The sequence below is a fragment of the Agrilus planipennis genome, unplaced genomic scaffold, assembly GCF_000699045.2.
Source record: "Agrilus planipennis isolate EAB-ADULT unplaced genomic scaffold, Apla_2.0 scaffold19, whole genome shotgun sequence".
In the NCBI taxonomy this organism is placed as follows: Eukaryota; Metazoa; Arthropoda; class Insecta; order Coleoptera; family Buprestidae; genus Agrilus; species Agrilus planipennis.
This window is the reverse complement of record NW_020438954.1, coordinates 1,303,779-1,314,484: the sequence shown is the minus strand read 5'-3', so window position 1 is coordinate 1,314,484 and position 10,706 is coordinate 1,303,779. Positions and strand designations below refer to the sequence as shown.

At 29.2% G+C, this 10,706-nt stretch overlaps 2 protein-coding genes across 3 annotated transcripts; one reads left to right on the top strand and one right to left on the bottom strand.

Moving 5' to 3' along the window:
• The first annotated feature begins 47 nt into the window (after nt 1-47).
• On the top strand, nt 48-9,964 carry LOC108743276 (DNA helicase MCM9). Of its 2 annotated transcripts, XM_025974930.1 has the most exons (16): nt 48-483; nt 537-784; nt 838-1,064; nt 1,122-1,228; nt 1,286-1,502; nt 1,563-1,802; nt 1,863-2,009; nt 2,071-2,328; nt 2,442-2,581; nt 2,657-3,924; nt 4,313-4,414; nt 5,566-5,818; nt 5,991-6,100; nt 6,395-6,512; nt 7,874-8,019; nt 9,725-9,964. In XM_025974930.1, exons 1-10 carry the CDS (start codon nt 386-388, stop codon nt 3,918-3,920), a joined length of 2,946 nt encoding a protein of 981 aa, XP_025830715.1. In that variant the 5' UTR covers nt 48-385; the 3' UTR covers nt 3,921-3,924; nt 4,313-4,414; nt 5,566-5,818; nt 5,991-6,100; nt 6,395-6,512; nt 7,874-8,019; nt 9,725-9,964. The 2 variants fall into 2 exon arrangements, with proteins under 2 accessions (XP_025830715.1, XP_025830716.1); XM_025974931.1 differs by lacking the exons at nt 2,442-2,581; nt 2,657-3,924; nt 4,313-4,414; ... (3 more) ...; nt 7,874-8,019; nt 9,725-9,964 and having other exon boundaries at nt 50-483; nt 2,066-2,186.
• On the bottom strand, nt 4,422-5,464 carry LOC108743294 (cancer-related nucleoside-triphosphatase homolog). Its single transcript, XM_018478815.2, has 5 exons — nt 5,307-5,464; nt 5,091-5,259; nt 4,937-5,036; nt 4,696-4,884; nt 4,422-4,639 (listed from the first exon to the last, which is right to left on the bottom strand). Exons 1-5 carry the CDS (start codon nt 5,344-5,346, stop codon nt 4,574-4,576), a joined length of 564 nt encoding a protein of 187 aa, XP_018334317.1. The 5' UTR covers nt 5,347-5,464; the 3' UTR covers nt 4,422-4,573.
• Nucleotides 9,965-10,706: the final 742 nt, after the last annotated feature.

Genomic DNA, 10,706 nt, shown 5'->3' with positions numbered 1-10,706 from the left:
GGTTATGTATTTTTGCCAACATATCTATGTTGTCGTCTTTCAGTTGTGGCTCTCGCTCTCACATTCACACCCGTAGATATGACACTTTTTGAGCTTTAATAAATAATAACAAATATTTAATTTACTGATTAATTAATTAGTTTTTATACTTCTTGAATTCTTTATATTCTTTTACAAGTTTAGCATAAGTTTTAATCTTAACTTTTATTTAGATTCTTGAAAAACTTACGTTTACTGTTTCTCTAAACACAATATTTTGATTTTGCATGGTTACCAACCAAACTAAACTTAAATCGATTTAAATCTGACACTTAAGTTGTATTTGTTAATATTATTAGAATCAATTAGAATTTTCTTTAGTATCATGTGAAAATTTCTTAATAAAATGTTCCAAGAGTACTTTCTAACGTATCATAAAGAAGAATTGACAAAGATTCTTACAGCAGCTCCTGAAGAAATCAAGCACTTGTCCTTAAACATAAGGTAAAATACACACATCCTTCTTCAGCAATAAATATTTTAACATTTGATTTTAGTTTCGTAAAACTATTTGAAAATGATCCAAAGCTAGGTAACATGATTTTAAAAGATGCTGAAAAAGTTTTGGAAAGCCTGGACGAAGCTTTGGTTAATATACAAAACATTTTAGCAGTCAACTTAAATACCACTGAAATTTTAGAAAAAGTTGTTCATACCAGAGTGTATGGCTTGCCCTCTTGTCATGATCAACATAGAATTTCAATTCCCAGAAGTATTGATTTGCACTTGTTTTTACAAATAACTGGTAAGTTAATATAAGTAATGTTGACTTAAATTAATAGATCAGTATTAATTCAGGTTCTGTGGTACGAACAACCCTTGTAAAAATGCTAGAATTTCGCAGAGATTACAAATGTTCGAAATGTAAATATCAAATGACAGTCAATGCAGTATATGAGCAGAAATATATAATTTTTCCACCAAAGAAATGTCTAAATCCTGAAGGGTGTGGAAATTTAAATATTATTCCTTTAAATTGTTTGGATGCCAGTAATTGTAAAGACTTCCAGGAAATAAAAATTCAAGTAAGAGAAAATATAAACAGGAATAATTAAAAGTTATTCACTTTAGTCATTTTTCAGGAGCAGGTTTCTAAATCTAGCTTGGGAAATATGCCTAGTTCAATGTGGGTAACTCTAGAAGATGATTTAGTTGATATTTGTAAACCGGGTGATAGTATTACAGTGTGGTTAGTATTTTATATTTTTATAAGACATTAACAAGTAATAATCCTTTTCTATTTTAGTGGGATTTTAAAAAGTAGATGGGACCCACTAATTGTAAATAAAACGATTTCTGCTGAGTTAATCTTGAAAGCAAATCATTTACAAGTAAATAATGCACAAAGTTCATCTGTTTTGGTTACACCAGATATAAAAAACTTTTTTCACTCTTTTTGGAAAAAATACAGAAATCGGCCTCTCCTAGGACGTGATATTATAATAAAGTCTATCTGTCCTCAGGTAAAAAATGAATGTTTTATTAGTTATTGTTTTTAATCTCTAAGTTTTGTTGCTTTGCAGATTTATGGTCTTCACACTGTTAAATTAGCTGTAGGAATGGTGCTAGCTAGTGGCTCCCGAATGCAAAACATTCAAGAAACAGGTGTCAGAACAAGATCTGAGTCGCATTTATTACTCGTCGGAGATCCAGGTACAGGGAAATCCCAAATTTTAAAATTTGCCGCCAAAATTATACCGCGATCGGTGTTAACAACTGGGGTCGGTTCCACATCCGCAGGGTTAACTGTTACTGCAATTCAGGTAAAGATTTATTATTTTTCAAAAATGTCTAGTTTTTGATACCATGTACATCTCATTTAGGAAAATGGAGAATGGCAGTTGGAAGGGGGTGCTCTAGTCCTTGCCGATGGAGGGATTTGTTGTATTGACGAGTTTAATTCTATGAAAGAACGCGACCGAACTAGCATACATGAAGCAATGGAGCAGCAAACTATTAGTGTTGCTAAAGTAAAAAAAAAAAAAACAAATAAGTATTTCTATCTTATTAAAATAAAACTTTTAAGTATAGGCCAGTATTGTGTGCAAATTAAGCACCCGTTGTTCCATTTTGGCTGCAATTAATCCAAAAGGTAATTTCGATTTGGGCCAGCCCTTATCCGTAAACGTTGGCGTACCAAGTCCGCTCTTGAGCCGTTTTGATGTCATATTGATTCTGAAAGATATTGTAGACGTCAAATGGGATGAAGTGGTTTGCGATCATATACTCGACCGGTTGAAGAAAAAAGGAAAAAACGATCCAGAAACATGGGGAATTAATTTATTGAGAGTAAGTTTGCAGTTTTTTTGTAGTTTAATTTAGAGTAACTTTTATAATAATCTACTTTCTGTATATTTTTTATTTATTTATTTGCAAGAAGTATTCTTTTTGTACACTTACAGGCGTATTTTTCTTACATAAAAGACATTCAACCAAATTTAACTCCTCAAGCAAACAGGATTTTAAGCAATTATTATCAAGCTCAAAGACGAAGCTTTGCTAAAAATAGAGTCACCGTCAGATTGCTAGACAGCTTAGTTAGGTAAATTTTGTAACAGACATTCTTTTTTTGTTACAATATAAAGAATATTAATGGTATTTAAAATTTCCCTTGTAGATTATCTAAGGCGCATGCTAGATTAATGTTTCACACCGAAGTGCACGTTATGGATGCAGTAAATGCAGTTATTATGATGGAGTGTTCAATGCATGGTGCTATTTTGAACTTAAACGTGAACAGTTTGCATTCACCGTTCCCTAAAGATCCAATGCAGTCTTATAATCAACTGGCAAGATCAATTTTAGAAAAACTAGAACTAGTTGAAATTTTGAACGATGAATTAATGAAATTAGCTGAACAAAAGGCGTCTGAAAATGATCCCACAGTGTCTTTTGAAAAAGAAACCAGAGAAGGTGGTCGATTACTATCACGATTAAATCTTAATTATGAGAAAATAAAACATAGCGAAAGCTATAGTGACCAAAATGACTCTTTTGAAATCAACAAAGAAACTAGAGAAAGCATTGATGTTTCAGAAAAGAATAAAAAAACAATTACAAATAACCAAACGAATCCCTTTGAAGACAGTGAAAGTGACGAAGAAAATAGAAAATGTGATATAGTTGATTTTAAAATTGTTAAAAAAATTAATGGTAAAACAGTAGATAAAGAAAAAATTGTAAGGGATAATTCAGTTTCCGAATTATTAAAAAAAAATACATTTAAAGAGCAGTGTGATGTGCCTATCAAAGATACTAACAGTAATAGTAATAATTCAGAGGAGCTTGCAAATACTTTAAAGAAGAGTACAAGAGAACAAGTAAGCGACAATAAAGAAATGAGTACTAACGATAAAAAAAGTACAAAAGACTTTCTATCAAAATTTAAATTTACCAAAAAAGTGCGTAATGAAGATAATAAATCTAAAACATCAGCTTTAAAACCGGTTGTAGAAAATAAAAATACTTCAATATTTGTAATAGAGAGCAGTAATTTGCAAGATAAAATTAATGACATCGATTGTAAAGACAATAAAAATGAAGACGCAAATAAAAAGAATAGCAACGATTCGACGTCCTATAAAAAGAAGAAACCTAAATGTAAAAGAAAAAGAAATATTGACGAATTTGATGCTTCGCTTAAAAAGGAGAAAAGGGCGAAAGGAAAACGTTTCGATTCTGATGTGGAAATTGACATAGAAAATGATATTGATTGGAATCTTGGTGGAGTTACTGACGAGAAAGAAAAAAAGGTTTTTCCATTAAATAATGAAACTTTGCCTTCACTTGAAATTGTTAGAAATAGTGCAATACCATCTCAAAGTTCGTCACGAGGGTTGTTTGAATTCGAAGACGATAATGTTGAAGATTGGGACTTGTGAAGAGGTAATTATGATTAGTTGATCATTTAATTTTTATTAAAGATAAGGAAGTCAAAAAAAATTAGAACTTGTGAAGCAGTAATTGTAAGCTAACTGTTGTTAACTGTAATTAATTTTCAATTATTAAGTTACAATAACTTCATTTTCACAAAGAAAAACATTTTTTTTTTTTTAATATTTTTGTATATATTTATACTAAGTTAAAGATAATAAACTTTAATGTGAAAAAGGTAATTTTTTGTTTCAAATAAAGTGATGTAGTTTTTGCTTATATTTTTAGGTGCTTATTACTTGGTAACTTTTACTTCTGTAACCCAAACACAAAGCATTAACATATAAGTACTTTATATTTAATTTATATGTGTATTAATCAGTAACTTTAAATATTTTAGACAAGTGAGAAAGAAAAGTCATTTTCCATTTAAAGAAATGCATTCTTCATTCTGAGAAATACATATATGATACTATGAAAAAAGAAATACCAATAATATTGGGTGAGTGAATATTCTTATTTATTTATTTATTTCTTAATCATAGTACAAATGAATTAAAGATATGTTCCTACTTTTATCTCATTATAAACTTCAATAAAAAAAAACAGAAAAAATAAGAAATTCCTAAGTTGGTTGGTTATACAAACAAAATTATTAAATTTATAAGCAACTTTTTACATGTGATACAATCTCATTTAATAAGTTATTTCTGTTGTTTTTGTTTACCTAAAAAGCAAATAATAAAATAAAGTTGTTCCACATATTTAAGGAAGAATCCTTACTGTAATTAAATGAGTGCTGTCACTGCTTCTTATATTTTCAACAAGAGAGATTGGTTTTCCTTTTGCAACTGGTATGGTGGCTATTATAATTTTTTTAGGGTCCTTAAAAGTTTTAACTACTTTTTGTTTAAAATTTTCACTGAACAATTCCATTTTTCCTATTTCATCTATGACAATAATCTCATTTTCCTTTAAAAAAATAGAATATGTAGGTAATTTTAATTACTATTGAATATCTTACACTTTCAAAGGTTGGTAGAGCAACACTTTCAAACTCATTTAGGAATACTGTATACTGGCCAACTTTATATTTGCTTTCATTACCTGGTTCAACATATTCTCTAAAATGTTTTTATTTTTAATAAATGCAGATTGTGTATGTAGTATAAAATTACAAAGTTCTAGAGAGTCTTCTCCTTTTACCTCCTAAAGTAACAATATCAAAACCTATTCTTGAACCAGTTTCATTTCTTACGTCTTCGGTATAAAATCCATCTATTTTACACACATTCTCAGCTTTTAAAGCATCGCAGACCTTTTTTATTAATGTTGTTTTTCCTACACCTTCAAAAAAATACATATCAAGAAACCAATATTTTCTATATATTCACCAGGAAAGCCTGTTAAAACAATATGTTTTACACTTGACATATTTTCTTATCTCTACTCTAATGTCTGTAAGTCTCTTTTATTGCTAATTTTCTAATTAAAAATGTACCTCCTTTAGAAGTGAGGTTATGAGGATTGAATTGTGTAAAGTCTAACAAACGACATACGGCTTATAACTATAGATAAGATGCAAAAAGATAACTATAGATATGTAATCTATGGTTTAGAAGATTGCCGCTTTATTTTAGCTTTTCTTTGTAGGTAATACGATATTCTGAGAAAGTAGAAATTCAAAATAGCTTAAAAATAAAGATGATAAACCAGTAAAAAGGATTAAGAAGGAAATTGTATGTAACCTTACTTATCATAATGTCACGAATATTATTATTATTATCTCTATGGTTCCTTCCTTCTTTAGATGTTTAAATAATATTGCCACGAAATTTTAAAAATCAAATTCAAACACAAACATAATCCGTAGGACCGTAGAAAAAAGTGTAAACTAATTAAAAAGGTAAAAATTATCGCAACTTACAATCAAAACTTTGTATATTTTGTATTTGCTAGCTGTAAAAAAAAGTCTAAAAGGTCACATAAATCAATTTAACGTTTTGTGTTAATTCATTTGCCTTTCTGTGTATTTTTGTTTTATTTTGTATCTTATTCATTTATCGATGTTTTTTCAGTACAGCTTGAACATTGAAATTTGTAGTTTCATGAGTACAATAAATCGTCTGTGATGGTGAAGGTATCCTTCTTATGGGGCTTCACATACTTACTTTCACCATGGGATAAGGTGAGAATACATAGAATAGAAAAATATAGACAATTCTAAAAAAGTGGTTCCTGTTTTCTACTACATAGATACCATATTTACAAAAATAATTCATACATGTAATTTTAATATACTTTACTTGGAAGTCAATTTATGATACATTTATTGATACATTATTTTAATTGTAATTTTTGCCTGCTTATTTATTAGTAATAACTGAAAAATTCAATATTATTAATTAATGTTCTTTTTATTATATTATTCGCTATCAAGTCTAAGTTAATTATATATTTTCATACTGTTTTAATTGTTTAGGAGGAATATTACACAGACTCTGGACATTAAGTGGAGTTGGGCAGTAATTGTAGCAGTCCTCATTTCAATCCAGAATCAAGCAGTGTCTTTTTATCCATTGAAAACAGAAACAACAAGGGTAAGTGAGAACCTTCTAATTTATGCAAAAAAATGAAAACTCTTGATAAAGTTGTAATTATTTTGCTTAAGATATTTTAATTTTTTTAATTTAATCGATGTGCATTTTTATGTTACTTTATTTAATAGTGTTGTTAGTTTGTATTTTTGCCTATTAGTCTCTGTAATAGATTATATTGATTAAAATACAAATCGCCCTTTTGTATTTTATGTGTGTGAAAAGTAATTTAATTTTATCAGATTATAAGTACACAGCAGAAGACTAAGTGGGAAACTTTTAATTTAAAAGATAAAATGAAGAAGCTTGATATGGTGATAATTGTTTTGCCTAATGATTATTAACTTTATTTCGAAACACTTTCTTTATCATTGTAAAAGGATTGTTTATTAAAAAAGAAAAACAATTCCTAATGCATATTTGAGGTAGTTGATTGAAACTTTACATTCATGTGAACATTGGAATAAATTAATTAGCGGTCACTATCAAAAGTATATTTGTGTGCTGTTAAATTTTAAGTTTGGCTTTTTTTTGTTCTACTAAAAGCTTACAACAGTTGTAATGTTACTCGTAACATTATCATTTTATCAGCTGGTCCTAAATAATCATAATTTTAATTATTTTGGTTTGTTTTTTGTTGTTCATTCAGAAACGTTTTGGAAAATCGAAAAGAAGCTTTTGTCAGTTTTGGAAATACATAATTATTTTAGAGGATTTACTATATAGACACTTTTTAGTTTTGCAATAAACGCCAGCGGCTGAATAATTGATAATTTTATATTTAAAGCAAATATTTCTTGAAAATTTTCTTAGTTCGTTTTGTTATAGATTTAAAAAATGTAAGTATTTTAGCATTTTTATATACGTAAAAATTGAATTTAAATATTACAGTTTTGAGCAATTATCAGTATGCAATCGAATTTACTTTGTGTATATGTGGTTGCATATGTAATGATTTTCTTCTACGTTATTTTCCTCTGTTTTTTTTTATTAATTTTAATTGCTCATTTTAAAACTTGTAGTAAATTACAATTAATAATAATTTTAGATTATTTAGATAGTTGTGTGGACATAATTGCTTGAAACAGTTAACTTTGTCAGTAATGTGTTACATTTCAACTTTCCATTATTAATTAGGCGTGGTAGGTATTGTAACTAATTTCATTTAAAAAAGGCTGTTTGTAAAGTGTATTCTGTCATTATAATTCTTCTTGTTTTCAAAACTTAACATTACCTCAAAGAACTGTTAAGGTTATACAATATATTTGGTATTAAAAGAGAAAAAGGCATTACTTTATCTATTAAGCACGCTGTTTAGAAGAGAGCATGAACTACTTATATCTGAATTATATTTCTTTTTACAGAAGCATAAAAACTTGGGATGACATGTGTTATGAAACATTGGGTTTCTCTTTCACTCTGCAAAGTAGCAGTACCTGAAGGTCCTTTTTTGGCATTGGGAACGGAAACAATGTGCTATTGTTAAAAGAAAGATGTATGACATGAATTGGTAAGTAACAATTAAAAGTATTAAATGAGGTTCTACAAAGTTCAATTTCTTAGACATTTATAACTTTCTTTCAATAGACAAATAGATTATAAGCAACCTTTCAGAAATGTCATGAACAGAACAGTAATTTAAAAACATTTTTATTTCTTGATTATTAATATTTTAAATTCCGACGTTTTAAAAGGCAAGTCTTTAATAAGTAAAGGAATTCAGTACTGCTACTGCAGCCTGACGTTCAGAATACTTTGCGGTGAAGTGGGTTGTCTATATCAAGGACGAGTAGTTGGCGTATTTAAAATTATGTATTTTAAACTCAAATTATCGTGACACCAATGTTACAGTGCGAATCGAAACTTGTGAGCAACTAAATTTTTAAATTTTAATAAAATAATTTCATTTTATTAGATCCATAAGCAGTCTGAAAATAATTATGATTTTACGACACCTGACACTGTTAATGTAAATGAATTTTTTTCACATTATTTGTTTATTTCTCTAATGTGGGCATTTTTACCGTGTGTCCTGTACATTACAATGTTTTTATGATTTCTGATAAAGGAAGTTGCTTAGAGATAAAAATACAGAAAATGTAATAACAGTCAAGGAGATAAAAACTAGTTAATCAAAAATAGATATTTATTATGAAGAAAAGTATTGCATTCATTTTTTTAGTTAGTAGGTATATAACTATAAGAACAAAGTAATGAATTTTTAATCTTTTGTCCAAAGATTGAGAAATTTGTAAGAGTTGTTTCTTTCGTAGGCATCTGAAGTCTACAATTTATTTCAGCATTTTCAAAAAGCATTATATTTTTAAAAAATTCGTGTTTTCAGACTGCATTCAAATTAAAAGAAATTAAGTTTCAGTTATAAAACTTTCGTAAAAAAATGACATGCACCTTTTGTTGGCACAAGAAAGAAGAAACTAGCTGAAATTTCTCCGATGAAAATGAAAATTTCCCACCCTTATGACAACGAAAGGTGCTAGTCAATTTTTCACAACGGTTCATTATGTTTGTGTATAACATGACTATTACATTCTAGTATTTTTTTTGTTGATATAAGTAATAGTCGATAGTCATACAGCAATTTTAAGAGTAGTGGTTATAGTGAATTCTTTTATACTTGCAAAATTTCCTTATTTACGACTGGGAGGCAAATGGAAATTAATTTGGAAGTCACTAAAACAACAAATTGTCTGCAGTGATATCCCTCCTATATTTGTTTTGCTCTGCTCATGATACTGGTAGACTTTGGAACGCTACTTTCTACAGGTAGTCGAGGTGAGAAAACAAGACGTAATTAATATTAATTGCTCTTTATTAATCTATGGTGGCATTTCTTTTAAACTGTTATCAATTGGCCAGAGTATAGATTGATGTTGTGGCGTATGTATAGTATTTTAAATATCTATAGACCACAGCACCTATGGTATGTCGTTTAACGTTTATCTATTGTTGACAGTTTAAATTGACTTGTGCATCTGTGGATTTTTAATAAATTAATGTTATGTGCGTCTATGATTAGTTCACCTATGTTAGTTCACATTTATATGTCATATTTAGTCTGTCATGTAAACTTCACGCGTGTCACCATTTTCTAGTTCAGCTGTTATACTTGGTTTTTGATGGGTGTTTTTAAGTGTGTTTGATCTCTTCCTTATTTAATAGTGTGATTAATATGTTTTTTTTCCCCATTTCTACAGATTGTTCAACAAATGAGAGGAAGTTGAAGTTCATGTTGGTCGTTCTGAAACAGCCATTGTCTACATGGGTGTGGTCTTTGGTGAACTATATTCTTGATTTGCTGTTTTCGTCTTCGCTTAGCATCATTATGCAGTTAGTTTTGAACTGATGAGTGAGAACAAGTGGATATTTATTTGATTTCCATTGGAATAAGGAATTTTCTGCATTGGCATTATTCCTGGATTTTGTTTGCTTTTCACACCTGCAAACTTTGGAATATTACAGTCTACAGTTAACTAAGGTGGGAATACTTAATTAATTTTAATTGCTCTTTATTAATCTGTTTGCCACCGTATCTGTTTCAGATCGACGTTGGAGAAGACAAAGATGACCCCATAGTTAATATAGTTCTCTATCTTGCATGTTCTATCTAATAGAATTCGTTAAGTTGATTTTATTCAAATTAATTTTTTTATTTTGCATGTTTTTTTAATTTTTTTGTAGTTTCTTGTAGTTTCAAATAGTTAATTTGATTTAGTTTTTATTTTGCATGCTTATTTTTGTTCTTTTTGTTTGAAGTAATTGTTGATTGTAGATTCTTGTTTTTTTTTGTATGTAGTAGTAGTGTTGTGTAGTGTAGTAGTAGCACTAACTCGTTTAGTAGTTGTAGTGTAGTCTAACATGTCTCTTGCTTACCTCTTCGCTTAGCTTACTGCATATTCTTACTAAATTGCTTTGCATTTACCCTACGAGTTCTACATGATTCAACGTTTCGTTATCGTGTGTGTTTCTTCTCACCCTTGTGGAATTAGGGAGGGCCTCCCCGAACGACTTCCCTTGGGCTTAGCTATTTAGTTGATCTTAAAAGTGTCTTATACACTTTTCGCGAGTCTACTCTAGCGTTACTTCCTTTCAGACAGGGTACAGTGGGTTATCTGGAATAGGAGCAATAGGCGACTGCCCAGCTTGCCTTGGCGAAATCTGTCCGATCTTCTCTACCAA

What these genes read in the sequence shown, in the direction of transcription:
- LOC108743276 (XM_025974930.1), top strand. Translation starts at nt 386, where the DNA reads ATGTTCCAAGAGTACTTTCTAACGTATCATAAAGAAGAATTGACAAAG. An exon ending in TAAAGTCTATCTGTCCTCAG is followed by an intron (nt 1,503 to 1,562) that starts GTAAAAAATGAA and finishes GTTGCTTTGCAG; the next exon opens with ATTTATGGTCTTCACACTGT. An exon ending in AAACTATTAGTGTTGCTAAA is followed by an intron (nt 2,010 to 2,070) that starts GTAAAAAAAAAA and finishes TTTTAAGTATAG; the next exon opens with GCCAGTATTGTGTGCAAATT.
- LOC108743294 (XM_018478815.2), bottom strand. Translation starts at nt 5,346, where the DNA reads ATGTCAAGTGTAAAACATATTGTTTTAACAGGCTTTCCTG. An exon ending in AGAAGACTCTCTAGAACTTT is followed by an intron (nt 5,037 to 5,090) that starts GTAATTTTATAC and finishes AAAACATTTTAG; the next exon opens with AGAATATGTTGAACCAGGTA. An exon ending in ACAGCACTCATTTAATTACA is followed by an intron (nt 4,640 to 4,695) that starts GTAAGGATTCTT and finishes TTTGCTTTTTAG; the next exon opens with GTAAACAAAAACAACAGAAA.